We start from the raw sequence: 23,382 nt of genomic DNA on the forward strand, positions 1-23,382 counted from the left end.
CAAGAAGAAACCAAAACCACGTCAACAAATTCTGAACGCATTGTTTGTTGACTTGATTACCAGCAGTTAAAAAGATATGTGTGTCACCTAAGATATCATTTTAATCGTGGGAATGAAAGTACTTGGGGTACATTTGAGCTGTTTTCTAACCATGTGTGAAAGCTGATAGCTAACTGTGAAAAAGCCTGAGCTGCAGCTGGACAGAAGAATGCGAGAATAAAAGAGGAAGCCAGAGGAGGAGCCAGCATATGGCCGAGAACAGGATTTAGAGGTAAGATAGTCAGAGGGAAAGGCTCTTCCTGAGTTGAGCTGTTGACTATATGGACGTTTTCTCTGCTCTCACCGCTGTGCTGAGCTATGGATTAGTCTTGCACTAAAATTCTTTTTTTTTTTTTTTAGATGCTTTAGACACGTATAAAGGTAAGTACAAAAAACCTTTTTTTGCCTAACAGCTTTGCAAGCAGAGTGTGCAGCTTGGTGAATCAACTGTTGTGTATGTAAAATACAAAGACAAAGAAAAAGGTTTTAGAAGGATACTAACTTTCTGCGTGAGGCTCATTTGTGTATATTTGCTCAACTTTCCACGGCCAAAACACACGAAACAAGAAAGAACTGCTCACTACAAAGAGATATTTTTGTAAAGTCAACTTCATGAGCAATAAAATCTCTGGCATGCCGTATCTTTCAGGTGGAAAAGACTAGAAAGATATGAAAGAGCACAGATACAGTCTTTCTACCCTCACGTGCTGTCCTGAATTCTTTTATGCTGAAGTAAAAGAGGCTTGGACACAGGGGTATTATAACTTTTCCAGAAATGACGCTGCCTCTTTGCCAAGATGAACAAGCCAACTCAGATTCCAATCATTGTTCATGTGCTCTGCTCAGTTCTCATTGACATTAATGCTGGCACCAAAAACTTTTAGCAGAAGTTATTTTCTATCCTGTAGTGCGATTGTGTTAATTTATATGTGACACTTGTCTGCTGTCTTGAGCTCTTCTGTAACTCACTTAAAGTTCCTCCTTTCCTATAGCCTGTGCGCTATAATACTGCAGACGGCCTTTGCACTACAGTTTCTGTGTGTGCAGAATACCCAAGGGAGTACATCAAGTACACCATCAGAGGGTCAACCTGACAGCCTTTGATGACCAAAAACGGTTACAAATGCAAGCTTGTAACCACAGCCTACTTCAGAACCTCAAGCGCACGAGTTTGCAGAACTTATGAAGTTTAAGATTCCTGTGAAGGTTGCACTCACTTGTTTGCGTTTTGGTTTGCCATAGAAGGTTCTAGTAGAGGGTTCACTTCACTCTTCGTGGAACAACATTTCCAAAATAAATCTGAATATTGGTTTTGAAGAAAAACAAAACAGCTCTGTGAAAAAAAACCCAAAACAAACCCATAAATAAATGAATAAAATACAAAAAAATCAGCCTAAAATATTAAATAGATTAATTAAATTCAATAAAAATGTAGCATACTAAACATCAAAAGGAACAGTGATCTTTATCTTCTAACCCTACCGGAAATGCTGGCTACATTTTTAACAGCCACTGAAGCTGCATGTGTCATCCTTCTTTTGTTTTTCTTCACTGTTATATCTGCAGCTATTTCTCACATTTGGTCTCTCTTCCTTGCCATTTTTGCCACCCTGCTGTTCTCAGAATTCATTTCCTCACGTGCAAATTTCATGCAGCTGTGAGTTCCAGTATGCTTCAAAACATAGGAGCAGCTGTATTGTTAGTGTCTTCTGACGTCCACCACTTCAGTATCTAATATCAGCGTGGGGTTAGCGTGGGAGGATCTTACTTAAATTGAGCAAAGTTTTTTTTTTTTTTTAAGAGAAAGGAGGACTGGGTGTATAAGTTGAGCTCTTCTTATTTGGATGCTTAGAAAGTCCTTTCTTTTTCATGAACACTAAAAATAAAGATATACTGTATATATAATTAAAACATGGCAATATTTCAACACTTATGTGTTATTTACAAAAGTTACAATAGATTAGCGAGTGCCAGTAGATTATCTTGCTGTGTCTAAAAATCCACTGCTTCTACTGGTGAGATTAAAAGTGTACTGTATATGTAGCAGCCTAGCTTCCCCCTGTTTCCAGTCATTTCATGCTAATTTTATGCTAATTGGCTCTTGGGGGGAAAGTTCCAAACCCATATGATACTGGTATCAATTTTGTCATCTATGGCTCATGCAAAACTTATACCAAGGGATACAAAACAACCATAGATATACAGAAAATGACGATAAAGCTAGAATACACTAACTTAGCAAAGAAGAAAATAATGTGTATTTCATCTAGTAAATAAGATGACATTAATACAGTGCACATTTAGCATTGCTGTTCAATAAATTTTCAGTACACAGTTCTTATTTGACAGGGTAACATAATAGAGCATGGCTGCTTAAAGACAGATATTTCCCCAATAAATGCAAAAGTCTTAATTTCTTTATGAAAATGAGAAATAGAAGCAAACTGAAACTTTCAAACATCCATGGAAATGCAGTATATAAGGAGAAAAAAAGTTGTACAATTCTATTGAGCTTGAAAGTCGAAGTCAGTATTTTAATTGACCACCTTTATGCTTCAACACAGCTTGAATTCTCTTAAGCAAGCCTTCTCGTAATTACTTTAACCTCCTACGACCCGAACTCTTCCACAGCATGCATTTTTAATTTCTCTTTGATATTTGGGCATATTGGGGCCCGATGAATGTAAAAACAAAGAATTACCAGTTTGTTTGTTTTTTACCTTATTTTTATTTTTAAGAAAAATAAGAGCCACATATGAGGATATTCGTTTAAAAGTATTTTGGTCTAAATAACCCAAAATGTGATGTCCACATATGTGGATGCCAGGGAGGTTAAGTAGTCTTTAGGAATGGTTCTCCAGCCTTCTTGAAGGACATTCCAAAGCTCTTTGGGTTTTGGCTGGCTTTGGTTCCATTTTCTGTCAAGATTATCCTGCACTGCTTTAATAATATTAGGACTGCGCTCTTGATCAATCCAAGACTAATACTAATACTAAAGGTATTCCAGCTATCAAGGTATACGTTGAATGCAATAGCAGTGTGTCTGAGATCATTATTCAGCTGAAAAACAAAACTGTTGCCAGTCAGATGCTTCCAAGATAGTATTGCATAGTGGATCAAGATCTGATGGTATTTTTCTGCATTTATAATTTCATAAATTGTGACAAGATCCCCAACACACTGGGTGAAATGTAGTCCCAAAATATGTCAGAGCCACCATCAAGTTTTATAGATGCCCGTAGATACTCACTCTTCCACCTCCACGCATACCGACGATATCTACAGAGTCAGTGTTGCCATTAATTTCCAGTTTCCAGTTCTTGTGTAATTTTATTATATCTCAGCCTGTTTTCCAGTTTCTAAGTGACAGCCACCCTTCCACTGAAAGCATTTCTAATGAGGCTTCAGCGAACAGTAGATGGATCAACTGAAAGGCCAGATGCATCTCTCAGGTCTTGTGTCAGGTCTTTGCTGGAGTTTTTCCTATTTCGTAAGGACATGACTTTCAGATACCATTCATCTGCAATCGATAGTTTTGAAGGCCTGCCACTTCTTCTTTTGTCCTCTGCTTGTTCCGTTTCCTCAAATTGTTCACGACACACTGCAAACCATGCTAACGTATGCGAGAATATCTGACAGATATAAGTTTTTGGCTGATAAAAATCACCTTGCTGGTGAAAAAAAATAGATTTTTTTTTTTTTTTTTTACATCATCCGTTTCGTTTCCTGTTCCTATGTGACCATGATGAGTAAGATATTATTAACCCTGATTCTTGGGCCAGTCTGGGGAAGCAGAAAGGCAACACTGAAAACAGAAACCCCCTTTTCAGGTAAATAAGAAGACTAAAGCCTTCAAAACCACTATTAAAGGAAACTTTGGAGGAAGTTGATGTCTTGCGTCATAGGGACTGGAATCAAAATTAAGATTAGGGAAAATGAGTTTTCCCCAAAACTGGATTTCTCATTGCTGATTCTATCATATTGAACTGGTGCATAAAAATGTAACATGTTTTTATTTTTTGTTCAAACCACAGAAAATAAGCTGAAACGTTCACATATCCTATACATAAGTTACACATTGCTAAAAAGCAATCAAAGAAAAGATTTATAACATAGCAAAGTTGAATATCTGAAAAATATGTTCCGTTATACACTCAGCACTTGGTTGTGGGCTCCTCTGCTGCAGAGTTTTTACTGGTCATGGTCAGCAAAACATTAGTAGTAGCTTTGGTACCGTGGGCACGTGCTGAGTCCTGTCAGAAAAGTAAAACTGGTTACTCCATACAGCTTTTCAGCAGCACAAAGTGCTCTCAAATCTTCTGGTAGATGGCTGCATTACATTTGGACTTGGTAAAACACAGTGGACCAAGCATCAGCAACACCAGCAGATGGATGGTTCCTCAGATTATCACAGACTGTGGAAACTTCACACTAAACTTCAAACACCTTGAATCTGTGCTTTTCCACTCTTCCTCCAGAATCTAAGTTATCCCAAAATGCAAAGTTTACTTTGACCTAAGTAGAAGACTTTGGACTACTGTGAACTTTTTAAGATGCACTGGTGTAGTTTCTTCAAAGTCCTTTATTTCCTCTCTGCAGATGAGTGACCGAGACAGCAGCATCTCTGCCTCTCAAACAGAGGGAGAATTCGAGGGAGAGATGGATGAAGAGCTTGAGGGAGACACGGAGATGGAAGAAGAGAAAAGTGAGAATGGGAGAGGCAGTCCGGCCCCCAGTCTCTCCAACATCTCCTCCACTCTGCGCGCCGTTATACGCATCAAACAGAAGTACCAAGCGATGAAGAAACGGCGTCAAGAGATGGCCCTGGGGGGCCAGTGTCCCCTCACAGGCGCCCCAGGACGAACCAGCCCCAAAATCTTCACCTTTGATGGAATCACCCCCACTGCTTTCTCCTCTCCATCATCCAGCATCCCACAGAGGAAGAAGAGGAGGAAGAAGAAACGGGTGTTGTTTCCTGAAGGAGGGAGACGAAGGGCTGCACCAAAGCAGGACCGCAGCCGAGCCAAATATTGCCTGTATCTGCTCTTTGCCATCGTCTTTCTCCAGGTAAATAAATAACAACACATTTTCCAACAAGTGGTGGAATGCTTCTCTAATGTGCTCCTCTGACCTTTTTCTGGTGCCATTAAGAATTTGATTTACAAAAACATTGAATGAATGAATGAATAGCTTCCATTATTATGACTCATCTCTTGCTAGTCTGCTTCTTTTGTCGCCAGCTACAGTATAAATAGGGAGGGCGGGAAAATTGTGCTATCTTCAGCTCATGTGTATGATTAAATATAGACCTTCTACTTGCTCAGTCATGTCCTAATTCATTCAGACGAGAAATACAACATGCCATGAATCAGTCTAAGGTGTGTTCATCTTTGAGGAACCTTGAGGCACTGTTCAGCAGAGATTGGTTAATCCAGCCGTCACCGAGCTGCTTTATTGTCACGTGTATCTTGCAGCTTTGTTTATGGTTTATTTTGCCATTTCAAATGTAAATATTTAAAACTGGTCCAAGTGTATTTCCTGTTCTAGTTTGCCAAAGTGAGAAGCTGGGCGGAAATCACTCTCAGCTGTTTGCCGTATAACTCCAAGGAGATAATCTGTATATCAGTATATTTATATATTTCTAAAGATATACAGTCATGCCAAAAAGAACATTTTCACAGAACGCCATATAGTCCTGTGAATGTAGTATTTATACAGTAGTATGCTTGCTGAAATTTGGATACTCTATAAAAAACACATATTTGGTGGAGTGAAATTGAGGTTTAAAAACTGTAAGAAATATGGTCCCTTCGAGGACATAGCCACACACCTCACTGTCTAATCACCCTGCATATTTAATACTTTACTTAGTGCAGAAATATTATTATTAACAGTTTAATTTCAAAATTAAATAATTCTGTATACTATTAATTAAATTGGATTCATGACGTTAGCAGTAGACTGGCTGCTACGCAGAACTTTTCTGCTTAAACACTCAAAGTAGAACAACTGTCATTCAAACATGCATTCCTATCTAAAGATTCACACTGATGAATACATCAGGAGCAACTTTGGATTCAGTATCCTTGGGCAAGATAATCAATCTAGAACAACTATAGTCTTCTGTTAAGCAGATGATGTGCTTTGCCTCCTGAGCAACAGGCACCCCTACTTTCACTTCGTAACACTTCATAACGCATGCGTCTGTAAACGTGTCAGTTATTTCTTCCCCAACACAGCAGTGAGATTGTGTTTTACCTTTGGCAAAATTTGAATTGCTAATATATGAATTGATCTAGTACAATAAACTGTGTAACACACCAGGAAATTGGGGGTTTTCTTTTGTTTTCAATAAGAAGATGTTTTTTTTAAACTGTATATTCTGACATATCTGGAAGTTTAATGATTGAAATTCAACAAGTTTATTAGCATTATATTCTACATTTATTTAAGTACACAATTGTTCTTCTTTTTAAAACCTTCTGAAGTTTCACTTTATATGTAATACTGTCTATATAAAGGTTCAAGGACTGCAGATGAGTCTAAAATAATTCTTTGTTTTCAGTGTTCTTGGTCCAAGGAGTGCATCCATTTTTAATGAATCCTCGAAATGCCCCTGCACTCGGCTATATTCTTAATAGCTGTGGTTTGTTTCTTTCAGGTCTACAACGCCATAGAGAACCTGGATGACCACGTTCTTAGATATGACCTGGAGGGATTAGAGAAGACACTGAGGAGGGAAGTGTTTGGGCAGCAGGGAGCTGTGGAGAGCCTGCTGTCCCACCTGAAGGACTACCTGTCTACCTACGTCCACAACAAGCCTCTGGTGGTATCCCTGCACGGCCCGACCGGGGTAGGTAAGAGCCACCTGGGACGCCTACTGGCCGGACATTTCCGCTCCGTGGTGGGTGACACGCTTGTGCTGCAGTACTATGTGCTCCACCACTGCCCCCAGGAGGCGAACGCCCTGCAGTGTGCCAGTGACCTCTCAGCTCAAATCTCGGAGATGGTGGAACGAGCCGAGGAGGAGGAGAAAATTCCGCTCTTCATCTTCGACGAGGCAGAGCACATGCACCACGAGATCCTAGACACGCTGTTGCAGCTCGTGTCCTCCAACCAGTCCAATGAATACCTGAATGCTATTTACCTGTTTCTAAGCAACCTGGGTCATGCACACATCACCAAACATATGCTGCACAACTCTTCGAGTATTTCCATGGCGATGACAGCATCAGGTCGTCATAGCAATCTGGTAAAAGAGCTGACTCCTATTTTACGTAGCATGCTGGAAGAGCTTCACCCGCTTTGGACAGAGGCTGATATCTTACCTCTCAGTCTTTTGGAGAAAGGTCACGTAATGGAGTGCTTCCTGGACGAAATTACTCGAGAGGGATTCTACCCGGATCATGCTAACATAGAGCGGCTTGCGGGGGAGATTGAATACTACCCTGCAGTAGGGGGGCACGAATATTCCCAGACAGGCTGCAAGCAAGTGGTGGCTAAAGTCAACCTGCTGTGACATGCTCTTGTTTGCATTCTTTTAAACATGGAGAAAAGGGATTGAATTTACAATTATGAAACTTGAATGACACGATTCAAAGCCAACGCTTTTAAGAGTGGTTTTGTAAGAATGTAATAAAAAAAATTCACACACAAAAAGGTGGGAATATTAAACTTTGTTGGGGGAAACAAGGAATAAATTTGGTGAACACTAAAAATGCGGCAGGCAGTCCCTGAAGGGTGGGTTCACCCAGTGTACATAAATAAAAGATGATTTAAGTTCCCTGTTGTTGTATCTCCCAAATACCTCTGAATAGCTGCATAGAAACAGGAGAACACCTAGACATCAGTACAGTGCTGGTTCACAGAGGATATTTCAGTAACTCCAGGGACAGTTCACCTAGCACTACCAGTAAGTAAAATGTAACTGTCTAATTAAACCAATCCAAACACTTAATGAACTGGCACAAAGGTATGTTCAGACATTCAGACACTGCTAAGAGTTTCTGGTTTGACCACCTTGACATTTGGAGCAGACACAAAAGAATCTGGGAGGATAAATCCCACTGACTGTTCTTCTGTATACATAAATCAGGCCTGGGCTGTGGTCGAAACCCTCAGTTATTGGACTGTGCTTTAAATCAGGCTCCAAATTCTTGGACCGTCTTGCGCCGGTCCAAGAATTTCACCTCCAGCAGCACAATACAAACGCCCCCGGCCGTCCCTCTTAATCATGGCCCCAGTTCAGAGAGAAAACCCACAAAATAGAACCGGAGTCCTATTCCATTATTCCTAGCTGTCCCTTGCCTACAGATTGAGTATCAGTCAGTGTCTGTTACACTCATGGTGAATTTTTTTAATTGATTTTTAAATGTGGGGCATTATAAAAGCAGCTCTATCTAGTCATGAATGCTAATAAAGAAAAACAAGTGAAGGATATACACCTTACTAATGGTCTTTTGTGGTATTGAGAAATCTCCTGGATAAGGTTAATAACATGCACTGGAGCTGTGTAAAATTAATATTCACTCATTTATGAAGGAGGAAGTTCATAATGCAAAAGTTACTAATACCTATTACAGGATGTTCACAGGATGTGTGACAGATAATGCAAGACAGCGCAAGAGCACATGGTAGCAAAGTGTCTTTGAAGGCAATCAATATATTTGAAGTCTGGTCTCTGGTAGGGTCATCCAAACAAAGACAGCACAGATGGGCATCACCATATATGTTAAATTGGACCCATTATATTTTTCCTTATTTTCTTTTATATATTAATATTTTATTTATTTTCATTATTTCATTATTTTTATTTTACTTATACTATATATAAATTCCCTATATATAATACACACCCAGTTACATTGGAGGATGATCATACTAAATGTATTTGCATAAAATGACATCAATGTAGTGCTCTAAATGCTCTTTCTGTTTTTTTCCTGCTCTTCTTGCTTCTGATGTTAATTAGAATTGGTATGGGAAGACAACTTTGAATGGGAAGGAGCTAAAAACCTCTTGTTCCAGACAGTGGAAGAATTGAGGGGCTCCACCAAAGCCCAGCACAAGTAAACCGTGAATCATGTAAAGGTACTAAATCAAAGTACAAGAACTTGCTAGTACCTGGGTGGAAATGACCATATTGTTTAAGGTATCTTTCAGTCCAATTGATATCAACTTTATGTGCAGAATTCACCACTTTAAACACCAACACTATTCTTCTTGATGCAAGTGCAACTTTAAAAGAATATTTTTATACTTTAAGAAATCTGTTTTCTTCTCAACAGACATGGCACGAAGGATAGCACATAACATTTGTTATGAAGCTAGTGGCACAAACTAGCTAGCTCAGTTTAGCAATAAGGTGGCTACAGATTAACAACTAGCTTAACAGCCCCATGTAAAGATAATTGCTTTAAATTATAAGGAACAATAAGCTATCACGTATAATTACATAAGATAGATTTTGTTATTAACATTCATGTCATGTGTGGTAATGGTAGTAAGGGTACATGTATTTTGGCCTGACAACTGTTACAAGCTTCTCTATTAGGGTATGTAATGGCAAAGAAAATGACTCCTACATTTAAGTTAGATCCAATCTTCACTTGTCATTTAGATCTTTAAAATCCCAAGATAGTAAAAGTCATGCTCAGCTCAGCTACAGCTACAGAAGCCTGGCCACCACTGCACTGTAAGAGCAATATAATACTAAATACTGAAGGCATTAATTGAGACAAAGAATTCAATTCATTAATAGGTGCTGTTTTCCCATTTTTTTTTATTATTAGAGTTCTCTTAGTTTACACTGGAAAAAATGAGGTACTGTGTCTATGTGACAAAGAAAAGAAAGTCTCATAATAATAATAATAATAATGACAACACAAGATGAAAAAGAAACATTCTGATGCAGGATTTCCAACCAAAGTAACAGGACAGACATCTGGGGACACAACACTCCTCAAGTGTTTCGACTGGAATTACTTGGAGGACAAGCACCTGTACTTTAATATACAGAGCTTAAGAGTGGAGATAGTTTTGAAGACACGATCACTGACAGCAACGAGTGAGGTCCCCGAGCAACATGAGGAAACAGCTGGCAGTCAAGTTAAGATAACTGGTGCCTCTGAGATACAGAAGCAAAATAGCCTCACTTTCATTGTAACCGTTGAGCTGAGACAGATAGATGAAAACAACACTGTAGAAATGTAAAAACACAAACAAACCCAAAGAGCTACCAGAAGATTCCATTATGTTGATTTCACCTACCAAAAACAGAAGTCACAAAGGGCTAAAAAAGCATTTTGAGACATGTGCAAGAATAGATCTAACATCGTTCATGTCATCATTCCAGAAATCGGTCTTTAACTTCATCCACCACTACTTCAATATTTAATGATATGTGTTGTATGAAAACAATGACATGGATTAAATAGTCCTTGGATTGCAGCAAAAAAAGCCAAAACCGTTCAAATGGATACAAAAATAAAGCGACGACACTCTGCACCTTTTTTAACCAAGCAAATAAGCTTTAAGCTCTGCATCCAACCCTTCATTTGACATGCTTTTAGGAATGCAGTAATAACTCAGTACTGAAGCTTTAAATGAGCTACACATGTACACCAACAACTACTTCATTCAAGACCTACAGGGAAATAAATAGTTATTTCAAACGCCATAAAAACAATTCTCCACAACTATGCACCGCCAGTTTCAGGATCAGCCACACAACTTTTTAAGCATAATGCTAAGACTTGACTATTACTGTCAGAAATGCTCATCAGAAGTATGAACAAGGGAGGGGTGTGTGAGGGAGAGTCCAGAGACAAGAGAAGGAGACAAGTTATCGTGATAGGAGGGTGCCGAAAACTAAGTGCTGAAGTGGGCTTCTTCTTCTTTATTGGTAGGTTTCGTGTTTACGCTTCAACCTCGAAGCCCATGCCGACTTTGTGTCCGCCGGCGTTGAAGTTCTTGCCATCAATGAGAGCTGAGAGGGTGACCTTAACACCTGCACAGACACAGTCATAACGTTGTAGATACACTTTCAATTTTAGACCTGTTCAAAAAAGTTGACATGGGGGCACGAGTATCAGTGCATCTATCCTATCCTAACTATCCTGTATAAGTGTGTGGTGTAAATTTCAAAGCACATGGTTTGCCCCTTCTTGCTTGATCAAGATCTTAACTCCTGAATTTCTTAGTCAAGGTTGCCCTCACAAGCTTCAAATTTTCGATCGACTGAAACGGGTTAAAATAAAAACATTTTGTACAACCAAACAAGTTGTTATGCTGTGTAACATGTAAATAAAACAAAGTGCAATGACTTGCAAACATCATAAACTCATATTTTATTCACACTAGAACATTAAAAAAACACAAACATTTCAAATGTTTACATTTTACTATTTCATGAAAACTATTAGCTTTTAATTTAGTGGCAGCCATACATTTCAAAATAGCTGGGACAAGAGCAAAAGGTCAATAACATGAGTATGGGGGTATGGGTATAAAGAGAGCATTTCAGAGAGCTAGAGTTTCTAAGAAGTAAAGACAGGGAGATATTTGAGTCTGCGGGGGAAAAAAAGTTGATATTCAGAATATTTTTAGAATAATGTACTTTAATTTTACGTTAAGATGTAATATATAATTGTGAAGACTTTGAATATCTCAGGATCTAAAATGCACCATTAATAGGGAAAGTTCTATGGTTTTAGTAAACAGACAAGATCTTTTACAGGGAAGAGCGTTCATGGTTCAGACAGTGCTAAACTCCATACTGTATATGTTACAGGAGCATGGCTTCATATTCGAAGATTCTAGCTGCTTAACTGGCCTGTCTGCAGTCTAGATCTTAAACCATAGGTGTCAAACTCTGGCCCGCGGTCCAAATTTGGCCCGCAGCCTAATTACATTTGGCCCGCGAAGCCATACCAAATTACTATTAGAGCTGGCCTACTGGTATTATACAGCTAATATATATATTGTTTAGTATTAAGCTTTGCTTGTTCCATATTCAGTTTTTCAGCAAAACTTATTTGAGTCCATACGAAAAGATTCATTCTTATATCTGGAGGAAGATTTTTTTTTCAATAAATATTAATGTTAGCCCGTGACTTTGTTCCAGTTTTGAATTTTGGCCCACTGTGTATTTGAGTTTGACACCCCTGCCTTAAACCAACTAAAAATACTTGGTGCATCACAATCTGTTGTTTGCTTAGAATCATATATGCAACAAGAATATGAAAACATTCCCCTCGCAAATGTCCAGCAACTGGTTTCCTCATTATCTAGACATTAACGTACTACTGTGTTACTGCCATCAAATTCATTATGACCTATTTTTTTTTCTTAGAATTTTTATACTAAACTTAGTTTAAACAAGTGATTTTTTTTACTTTCTATTCTGAATAAAAATTCAGTTTGTGAGATTTGCAAGTCATGGATTTACATATTATATACCATTGTATTGTATGGTCTTTACCTTACAATATAAAGCGCCTTGAGGCAACTGCTGTTGTAAATGGTGCGACATAAATAAAATTGAATTTAATTGAAAAATATCAGTTTTTTTGGAAATGGGGTTGTATTTTTAAACAACCAAGATCTTCCTGTGTAGGTTGGGAAAGTATTTTGCTGGGTGCCAATGGCACAGTTGAGGAAGGTAACTCACCTGGTCGAAGGCTCTGGGTGTAGCCTATTCCGATCAGACTGGCATTGTTCACTTTGGCCTGTAGGGGAAACATGACAAGGCGTCAGACACAACAGCACAACGGTTTGTGAGAATATGCTTCAGCAACAGTGCATGTGAATGTGAAGAGTCAGTCCTCACAGACAGAGAGGCATCTTTGTCCAGCTTGTATTTGGCAGCAATGCCGAAACGAGTGTTGTTGCTGCCAGCTGTCCAGGCCAGAGTAACCGCTGTCTCCAACTCGTCATTTACCTTTTGGTAGATGGAGCCGCCAAACTCAGTCCCGTCATTACTGAGAGAGAACAGACATTTATTTACTTAAGCAAACAGAAGTCTATCCTGCAGACCAGTCTCCAAATTATAAATTCATCCCTCTTTGTATTCCACTTATGACAACCCATAATGAAATTAGTAACTGATGCCCAAAAATGTGTTTTAGGTCACTGGGACAATTTGCCACTAAATTCAAATCAGTTCCAAGTGAACATTTCCATGAGAAAAGTCTGGTTCGAGATGGGAGGAGACACAAATCCTGTGGGGTAGTTGCTCTTGGGGTAGAAGGGTAGAGGGGTAGAAGCAAATCAAGTCCAATATGAGGATATTCTGTCTGTGGGTTTGAACAACCTTTAAAAAAAATGCTTCCACCCAGCAGGTTTTTGTGCAGAGCTTTGACTACAGCAACAGAAGTTAGATATGTGATGCCCATGATTTGAAAAGCAACAAAGCATCTTCACAAACTGTTTATGTACGTATGTAAAATCACTCACACATTGGTGTGAAGCTGGAAGTCCCCGGCCCTGTATCCGAGTGCAAAGTTGTTCTGAGCCAGTTTGGATTTGGCCGTATCAAAGGCCATCTGATAGCCTGCCAGCCAGCCTTCATAGCCCAACACAGCAGAAGCGTGGATGATGGGACCCTCAAAGTCAACATCGCAGCCAATATTCATATAGTCACGCTTGTAGCCAGTCTTGAGCTTGCCACTCTTCTTGCTGAAAAGTTGGTTAATCACAGTGATGAGCCATTAAAATACCAAAACCAATGACAACAATAAATTCCAACTTATCTGGAAACAATATGATGTATTGAATTCCCAGATCACACAGCTCCATGCTGTTAAAAAACTATTTAAACCACATGAATGAGCCACACTTTTGCATAAGCTGACATGTTCTGTTATTACTGTAAACACAACTCTAATTAGATTCTGAAACAGACAGAGTAGGAAAGTCAAAAATATATTAGTAGAGAGGGAATGCTTTGATAAGGGCATGCCAAGAGAAACAGAGTGGCCAATAAGTTAAAGGAAATATAAGACACTGAGAAATCAGCTTATTCTTTGAGACTCTGTAGCGGTACATTACTATACATCAACGTGGATACAATAAGTAAGAATAACAACATTAATTATTAGAGGCATTGAAGTACGCAGAAGAACTTTCAAATTTGAATATATTCGAGGTGTAGTTGTTAGATGTTACTAATAATTATAGGAACCTCTATGTGTGTCCATCTTTTGTCAGCACACAATAACATGTAAAGAGTGAGGTCAGCTGGATGAAAACTTCTCTTATCTGTTGATCTATCAGATTTGGAAAATATTAGTAAACTAAGTGTACAGCTTTTACTATATCGGTAGTTAAAGGTTTAAAAAGGAGGACTGAATTTGAGGATAAAAGAAGTTTAAAGCATGCAGCTAATTATTAACAAGGCAAGAGTGGAAAAAAGAGTCAGCACTCTGTTTATCCAGGATTGACCCAAAGTTAATACTGATTACATAACACAGTATAAGTCACACAAACCAATAAATGGAGTCTCACCCTGTGTTTGGTACAAAAGATGTATCCAAGCCAACTTTCAGTCCTTGAGCCAGCTATAGGTAAAGTAAAACTTGGAGTCAATAGTTTTTTTTAGGAACATTTAAACAATTAAATCAGTTTCTTAACCACAAACACACACCTGGTCCTCCACAGTGACTTCAGTACCCAGGGTGTTATCTGTGTTCCACTTCTGGTTGACGCTCAGGCCTAGCTCCTTCATCTTGTACTTGGTCTCCAGGCTCCCTGAGGCCTTCCCTGTATCTGTGTTACTGGAGCCAGATGTGTTGAACTCCTGGTGAAGGACCAATTAGCACAAAGCATGAGTGTGGAACGCAGGGTATTGTTGCGCAGATTGTTGAATTGTTGGATATCAAAATGGAAAAAGGAACTGAGACCAAATATAATTAGTCATGTCAAAAATACAGTGATAATCATCAGCATGTACTCTACATATTAAACAATACAGATACACTGACATAATAAGACAGTCTCACAGATGAATGCATGCAAGACACTAATGAGGCAGAAGACAAACAAAGTGAACACAAAAACAATGATAAACATGATGATTACAACAAAGTGATTATCTAAACTGCCACTGACAATAAGCACTAGAACACTTTTTCTAAACAAGAGTGCATGCTTAAAAACAAAGGAAAAAAGAGAACCTTGAAAAATATATGTAAGAATGCAATGTAATTCTCAGACAGTGGCTGTTGCCCTGACTTGCATTTATTAAAATAAGATTAGACTGCTTTTATGCATAGTGAAATGAGTAAGAACAGTGCCAAGTCATTAGAAAAACACAAATCCACCTCCCAATGTTAATAAGACATTTTTCTGTACTGGCATATCAACATCAGTCCTACCAGCAGAAATGTATTCTAGTTCCGATCACACCCATTCAAGTCAACAATGAAGATTCCACCAAATTCAACGCAGCATGGTTCAGAATTGGCTTTTAGCCTTGTGTCACTAAAATCACAATATTGTCAAAAATGTTACCGGATGCCAAGATGATTTTAGAGCCCTCTAAATGTTACCGGATGTGTATAGAATAGAGATATATATACAGCTACCACACATGAATGCTGTAGCAAATGTAAACAATATTAAATGGACTGGATCTTATACAACATGCCTCTTTAACCTATATTCATACAGGCACTTTTTTCTATACCTAAGTGCTTTCTGTGTAACATTAATCCAATTCTTTCATGTGATGGATGCGTCAAAAACCAACTTGGGATTCAGTACTTTGCCCAATGATACTTTGGCAGACTGGAGAAGGCAGGGATTGAACCACCAATAAAAAAAAAGTACTTTATAACAGAAGGTAAGGTCAGCTAATTAATCCATATCCTGAGCCTGAATTTAGCTGGCACTTTTCAATGTATTTTATAAGCTAACCCTCTCAGCTAACGATCACAGATTTATACAGCACAGCCCAATTACAGCTAGCTAGCTAACGGTATCTAGCTTGCCAACATCATTGCCAGTAAAATAATATCTGAAAGGTAATACGAGTTAGATAGTGTTCCAAATTACTTAAGGTAGCATTGTACAGAAATCTGTAATCTGTTAAAAAGTAATGCAACATGTGGCATTGTTTTTGTTTTGTTTTTTATTTCAAATTTTATTTTCAAAGCAAATTATATTTGATTTAAATTACAATCAGGGCTTTTCTCTAAATAAATTCTTTATTACAAAGTACATTTAAAGTGGTGCCCTGCTGATGATTTTTGTATCGACAAGTCTTTCAGTGTGTGCTAACGATAACTAATTTCATTTTACATGTCAAAGCAGAAAAAAAACCTGAGGTAATGATCAGATAAGTCATCACCACACACTATGTATGCGTCGCAAAACAACATATGTATATGAATCAACAACATATCTCTGTGTGAAAATCTGTCAACGAACTGAGACAACGGCAGCACAGTTTCTGTGATTGTACTTCTGTGAGTCCAAAGAGATGGTCCTTTAGCAAATCTCAATTCAGACACAAATATAAGAAAAGTCAATGCAGCTGTATTAGAGACTGACTAATACATGCATCATGTTGTGACAAAGGCCTTCATAGCACATGATGTCCAATAGGGCTGTGCGATATGACCAAAATCTCATATCCTGATATAAGAATTCTATCGTCGATAACGATATAAATCACAAAAATTTAACATTTTCTGTAAATTCTGTGAATCTCGGGCAGCTCGACTTGCTTGAAGTGTTTCCAGCTGGGCGTCGTGTAGCTGGAGTTGTAACAGTGACCATCAAAATGATGAAAAAATATTGCCGTAAACAGTTTATTTTGCGACACCACGAAACAAACGATAGCGTAAAATGAAATGATAGATGTTTTTATATCATCATCCGATATATATCGTTATATCAAACAGCCCTAATGTCCAAGTTAAACTGTTCTAAAAGCTTAGTCACCATTACTGAAGCTACCAAACAAACACAGATGCTGCTTCCATCTTTAACACACTCAGGTGACATTTTATGGCATTTAAGAAAGATTGTGTGACTAAGAACCTCATCAATTACCTAGTAACTGACCAGGAACAGCCCTAGTCATTTCCCTGGGTAACTGCAAACTGATCAGTGTTAAGTCATTCGATTCATCCTATAATACAGAACACGACAATCAAAGTTACTGAGCTGTTTTGCTCTAGAGTAAAGGGGGCTGTTGACAGAATAATGAAACAATGCCATTCAGATTTTTTTTAAATAGCTATAAAAGTGTAGTGCAGCCCTGCCACCCAATGCATCTTTTTGCTTTCTTCCCGTTTTTAAATTCCTCCAAGTCTCTTCTTTTCCTTATTTTCTCTCATACATATCTTATTACAATGATGGCTGTTTGGGGTGGCTGTGACTCAGGAGGTAAAGGAAGATCGGTGCCTCGATTCCCTGCCAATTTATTCTCAATTTATTGGGAAATATACTTAACACCGAGTTGCCTCTGATGCATCCGCTGAAGTGGGAGTGTATGCGCAAATGTTAGACAAAGGGCTTGGATACAGAAAAAAGTGTGTGTGTGTGAGATTGTGTGAATGACGCTTGAGTAAAAAGACATTTACCACTGAACATGTTCAAAGTTTCAAATAATGAGGACTGGTTGTTTACAACTACCCTGACTGCTCTAAACAGTCGTTTTCAGAAGTTTTTTTTTTTAACTCTTGGCTAAGCATGATGTCAGCAGGGAAATATCCCTCACATGGTATTCTCAGGCACACAGTGATGAGCACCGAAGCCCCACCCACCCACTGTTCAAACCTTTTCTGTTCAAAATGTAACCAATCAGTGGCTAAAAAAGAAGAGAAGCTAAAATGTCTCGTTTCCACCAGTGAAATAAAGACCAAGTAAAACATAAATACAGGACTATTTTGAGCAGTAAAGGTAGCACAAAAAATTTAAATATTGAGCCTGAAATTAATATAATAGCTTAATAATATTCTTCTCCATTTTCTGGCATTTTATCAATCATACAACATACTGTTTGGTCAGGTATAATAATGCAAAAATAATGTAAAGGAGTACAACCCAAAGTAAAGACAATCTCCATAAAGAAATGGAAATAGTATAAATGAGTGTGAAGAGAGAGAAAATCATTTTTTCATGCTTTATGAATATTATAAAGACAAAAAAACAACTTAACCACAATAACAACTGAAAAAATGACTTGTAATTGAACAAAGGTTTAGGTAAGTTAACAGAACAGAAATCCATGGAAACTTGTTCTGAGTTACACAGACAGACAGAGCAGTCAGCCCTGACACCGATCTTACCATCTACATTAGAGAGCGAGCAGTCCAGGGCAGCAGCGTGGAGACAGAGCAGGGGTTAGGAAAGGTGACCAGAGAGACAGACAAGCCACAAATGCACACCTGCAGGCCTGTCATGTTTCTCAAGAACAGAGAGCACATTAAGCCAAGCAGGTCCACATTCGTCCACCTGAGATGTTTTTACACATGAACTCAACAGACGTGTTCTAATGGAAATAACTCTGTTTGGTTAAGGTGAGGGTCACCTGAAGGAAGCAGCACAGACAGTATATGACATTCAGTCACTTGCTATGAATTCTCTAAACAATCACCTATCAAATTGCCACACAGAGATTTAATGTCCAGTCTGTCTGGACTTCTGCCTTCGTGCAGGCAGCACAATGTCTAAAGAGTTCAGAGGTATAGTTTATGTGTGAAAACAGCTTTAAATCGCTTTCAGCTCCGAGTCACAGCAGGAGTCCAGTTACTGTAATTAAATAAGGCATTGAGCATGAGAGGGTACCTGTGCAGCAGGATTTGGAGGTTAGAGATTAGCATGAAAAGGCAAAGGAAAGGTGAAGAATAAAGAAAGAACATGAAAAGAAAAAAGTGTTCTCACCACTCCGCTTTGTGATTTGGTCTTGAGGTCCAGCTTCACAACACCAAAGCCTGATTGATTACAAAATATGAGTTAATAGTTATTATGTGCAAGACAAATCAGAGACAGGAAGGTTTAAAAAGGCATAATTTAACATTTTTAGATAGATTTCCTCCACAAAGGTGGTTTATTAATTGTAAAGACTAAGCCACGTTGTGGTCAGACTAGCTGTAACATCATTTTAAAATGTTAAACGAGCAACAGACGAGCTTGTAAACCTTCCTTCACGGTTTCCTACACAGACTTTACTTGGACAGGCTGCCCAGGTATGCTGGCGGGCACCCAATTTATTTACTAAAAGACAAGTTGATTTCTTTTGTTTTTTAAAATTCAATCACTGCTTACCAGTTACATCTGCTCATTCTCAAGTGCTTCACCACATTCGAGGTGCTGCTCTGACAGTTCTCCATTTCATTCAGCTTCCTTTAGAGACTCTTGTCTGTTGTTAGATTTATACAATTTATATACTCCATGAATTCATACATAAATTATATATTTTTTGTACATACTGGTATCTCCTTCAAAAAACAAATATGTACCTTATATGTACAAAACTGTAATTTCAGCGTTCAAAAAATGAGTATCTAATGTCTGAAATTATATCCAGACTTTTAGTTCTGTTCACATCAGTGTATTTATTAAATGTGTAGTGTGGATAAGAAGCACACAGAATAAGTTGTACTTTAGGAATTCCCCACAGTTAATAATTTACTCCTAAGCTTAAAACAGTGCTCACCATATCCCTTGCTGAATATATCTTTGGCGGCCTTGCCCAGGTCTGAGTATGCTGGAGGGACAGCCATTGTGCTGGAGAAGATAAAGGCAGATGTTTCTTTTGTCAAATTTGAAACTTCACAATATTCTACACAAGTGTTTAAAGGCTTAGCAGTAAAAACTCATCTTTAGAAACAGGGTATGACCATCCATGTTGTTCATCAATTGGTTATACTGCTCAGTTAAGTGCTCATACTGAATGAGCACTTAACAAAAGTTAAAGTCTCAGTGGTTTTTGTATATAGTCACAGGTTACTTCACTAGATATACATATTCAGCTGCTTTTTAAAAAAAATATCTAATCAGCCAATAACAAGGCCACTGCATTAAGGCATGGGTATAAAGATGGTCATGACCTGCTAAAGTTTAAACTGAGAACAGAGAATGTTTGCAGAGCATGTCTGAAACAGAGAAACTATCCAGTGAGCAGCAGTTCTCCATGAAAATGCCTTGATGCAAGAAGTCAGAGCACAATGGTCAGACTGCTTAAAGCTGACAGGAATGCAACAGTAACTCAAATAACCACTCATCACAACTAAGGTATGCAGAAGAGCATCTGTGAATTCACAACATGTTGAACCATGAAGCACATGAGTTGCAGCAGCAGAAGACCGCCTGTCAGCCAAGAACTGGAAACAGGTTCCATCAAGATCACAAGCCATTCTCAAACTGGGTTCTTGAACATGATAATGATTTTCATTGTACTTCATTCTTCACTGTCTCTACAGTCACCAGAACCTTTTTGAAAGTTGCTGACATTTGAGATTTTTTGCTGAAGTCCCCATTTTGTTAGGATGGACTCCCGTGTACCTACTGAATGCAATAACTGCCTGTACCTGATTAAACAGTCGGGTTACCTATTGACATCCAGCAGAAGGGAACAAGCTGTTCTTTGATACACTCCTTTTAAGCAAACAACAGTATTCAGGCAGAAACTGGTGTACTTTGGTTAAGCAAGAAGAGCCACCAAGCAATGCACTGAGTCAGGAAGGTCCAAAAAACCTCAAGCAGAAAACTGTTTCAATGCCCAATCCATTAGGTTCAACTCTATGCTGTTCTGTGTTTACTACACCACCAGTCAGCGGTTACGACCTGGAGAGCTACAGTGGTTTCACATGGGATTCACAAGCTGCACAAACACCTGGGTTAACTGCTCTGTTCTGTATCTCTTTTTCCTCGTGATCTCAAGAGCTTTGACAGACAATATAAGAATGAACCATAACCTGTACATGAACATCTACAGCGCAATACAGGACCAAATAACAAAGCTAAGCTGTGTTTTACACAGTGTCAACCTAACAGAAGCTACGCCAATGTTAAAACCACAACTAACATGTCCACTTGGATTCAAACCAGTTTCCACGAAACATAAGAATTTAAACAGTTGCCACAGTGAACATGAATCAAGTTCTGCTGCATTTTGGTTGTTGTGAGATGCATGCCATTGATGATGATGACTTTTACAAGGTGTTAAAGTGAGTAAACCTTTGATAATTAGTATGCAGGGTGCAAACAGCAAAGTGGCAGCAGTTTGTAGGTAATTCCCTCTAGCTACTGTACGCCAAGAGCTCTTTCTTGCGTATTTGTAATGGTCTTCTACTAAAGCATATACTGTGGTAAAGCGAGTTGACTTTAGTTCTGACAGCAGTACTGTAATTATCAGGCTCTGGCTCTCTCTTACTCTCATTATATTTGATGAAACATCTGCTGTTATTACTGCACTTATGGTAACCTACCCTACCTACCTACTATGTTGTTATTATATTATATTATATTATATTATATTATATTATATTATATTATATTATATTATATTATATTATAGGAAACCACTGCACACACGTTTGGGTGTGTGTGTGTGTGACAAGATATGCACTCACAGTAAGAGCAAGGAAATGAGAAACTAGCGGTACTGTACTGATGACTGATGTAACTCTAAATAGACTCACACGGAGCTCTAAACGAGACATGTGCAAAATAATTTGGTAAATAAGATAAAGCCACATTTCCATATATTTGTACACGCGCGCTAACTCATGAACCGGCTACGATTGCTGCATGAAGAACAAAAAACTCAATGTGGGATAGCATACAAAAGGGGGGCTCCGTGTTTCTTTCTCTACTGAATATACTGCAGTTATAATCGGACTATTACCTTATGTGTACAAGCAGCTGGTATAGATAAGTTCCCAAGTGACCAATGCTAAACAACAGCTCGTTCTGCTCATCGCAAACGTTCAGTGCTGCATCTCTTAGTTGGGACAAAGGATAGCAGATGGCCGGGAGGAAGGCGTATAGGGGGTTTGACAGTCAGTTAGCTGGTTGCTGTCTAAGTTGCACTGACACACTAACAAGCAAAAAATATGATAGTTGCGAGCATATTAGTGACACCCTACTCCTTTCCCAAGCACACACACGCATGCACACTTTTATATCCAGCTAAACAGAAACCCCACTGGTACGGCTGCTAAATCCGTGCCTAGCTTGACTGTTCTGTGTCGCTGCAATGGAGCTCTAGAAACCAATGAACCAAAGGATTTAACTGTGCACTGCAAAGCTAAACATCATTACATAACAGATACCGTTAGCTATACCGTTACAACATGCTAGCTGGACATCTAACCTTGGAGATAAACGCACAATTCTCAAAGAAGCAACAGCACATATAAATAACTACGCAGGGGTTATAAAGATCAGCGATGTGTTTAACATTTATCAGCACTGTTACCGATGCAGCAAAGGTATTTGCAAAAGGAGTCTGCACAGCCCGGAGCGTCCCTGGCGTGATGCGGTGGAGTGAATTGACAGCTAACCTAGCTTGGAAATGCTTATAACGGGGACAGGGCACAATGAAGGAGATCTATCATGGCGCATGCGCGCTATCGACTAGAAGCGAACAAAGAGGTATTATAAGAGCAAGAGATATATCTGAGACACTGTTAATGTGAGGCAGTAAACGTTTATTAGAACACAGAGGCGGACAACAACGTGCCTTATTCGTGGACGCTTAGTCTTTGGACATTAATGCAGCTTTCAGACTGTCAGTCACATTTACTGTATCTTACTGTAGATAGATACACTGTGTGTCCAGGAGACGTGGCAGAAAGGAAGCAAGTTCTTCCCTTCCACCTGGGAAGAGAAATGGAGCAGAGGTAGTTTTGAAGGAAGAGAAGGCATGAGGCATGAGTTTGAAGCTGGAAATCAAAGGGGTGATGTAAAATGTTGTCAATCCATATATCCCAGAGGTTGGAAGACAAAGAAGAGAAAGAGGAATTTAGTAAGTTAGACGAAATGGTAGAGAGTATCCCAAGGATAGATAGGTTGGTGAACCGACTTGGATGGAATGGAAATGTATGTGAACGGAAGACATGTGATGAGGATGGGTTGGGTAGGGGTGGTGTTAAAGAGAGAAATGCAGGACAGATGGTAGTGGATTTTGGAAAAAGGATGAAAATAGCTGTGGTGAACACAAAGTTAAAAAATAGGAGGGAATATAGGGTGAGGTATAAGAGTGGAGGAATGACTGATCATTTCTTCCTGACTGGCAGCTCCATCTTCAACATCCTGTTGCTAAGTATGGAAGACAATGAATGTGGAAACATCAGTCGTCATACAGTTTTTGTGCTTTTGGACATATAT

The 23,382-nt window shown here is 38.8% G+C and overlaps 2 protein-coding genes across 5 annotated transcripts; one reads left to right on the forward strand and one right to left on the reverse strand.

Moving 5' to 3' along the window:
* Positions 1-92: 92 nt before the first annotated feature.
* tor4aa (torsin family 4, member Aa) lies at positions 93-10,327 on the forward strand. 2 transcript variants are annotated; one of them, XM_085464407.1, is made up of 4 exons: positions 93-271; positions 400-420; positions 4,639-5,106; positions 6,701-10,327. In XM_085464407.1, the coding sequence occupies exons 3-4, from the start codon at positions 4,639-4,641 to the stop codon at positions 7,556-7,558; spliced, it is 1,326 nt and encodes a 441-aa protein (XP_085320533.1). In that variant the 5' UTR covers positions 93-271; positions 400-420; the 3' UTR covers positions 7,559-10,327. The 2 variants fall into 2 exon arrangements, with proteins under 2 accessions (XP_085320533.1, XP_085320534.1); XM_085464408.1 differs by lacking the exon at positions 93-271 and having other exon boundaries at positions 282-420.
* On the reverse strand, positions 9,797-22,585 carry LOC146706278 (non-selective voltage-gated ion channel VDAC2). 3 transcript variants are annotated; one of them, XM_085464410.1, is made up of 10 exons: positions 22,472-22,585; positions 21,899-21,994; positions 19,706-19,776; positions 18,931-18,980; positions 14,684-14,836; positions 14,545-14,597; positions 13,495-13,716; positions 12,869-13,019; positions 12,710-12,767; positions 9,797-11,047 (listed from the first exon to the last, which is right to left on the reverse strand). In XM_085464410.1, exons 3-10 carry the CDS (start codon positions 19,770-19,772, stop codon positions 10,956-10,958), a joined length of 846 nt encoding a protein of 281 aa, XP_085320536.1. In that variant the 5' UTR covers positions 19,773-19,776; positions 21,899-21,994; positions 22,472-22,585; the 3' UTR covers positions 9,797-10,955. The 3 variants fall into 3 exon arrangements, with proteins under 3 accessions (XP_085320536.1, XP_085320535.1, XP_085320537.1); XM_085464409.1 differs by lacking the exon at positions 21,899-21,994; XM_085464411.1 differs by lacking the exons at positions 18,931-18,980; positions 19,706-19,776; positions 21,899-21,994; positions 22,472-22,585 and adding an exon at positions 18,336-18,895.
* Positions 22,586-23,382: the final 797 nt, after the last annotated feature.

This window comes from Copadichromis virginalis, linkage group LG7 (genome assembly GCF_057382275.1).
Source record: "Copadichromis virginalis isolate Kocher_CV1m ecotype Utaka linkage group LG7, C_Virginalis_male_GT1.1, whole genome shotgun sequence".
In the NCBI taxonomy this organism is placed as follows: Eukaryota; Metazoa; Chordata; class Actinopteri; order Cichliformes; family Cichlidae; genus Copadichromis; species Copadichromis virginalis.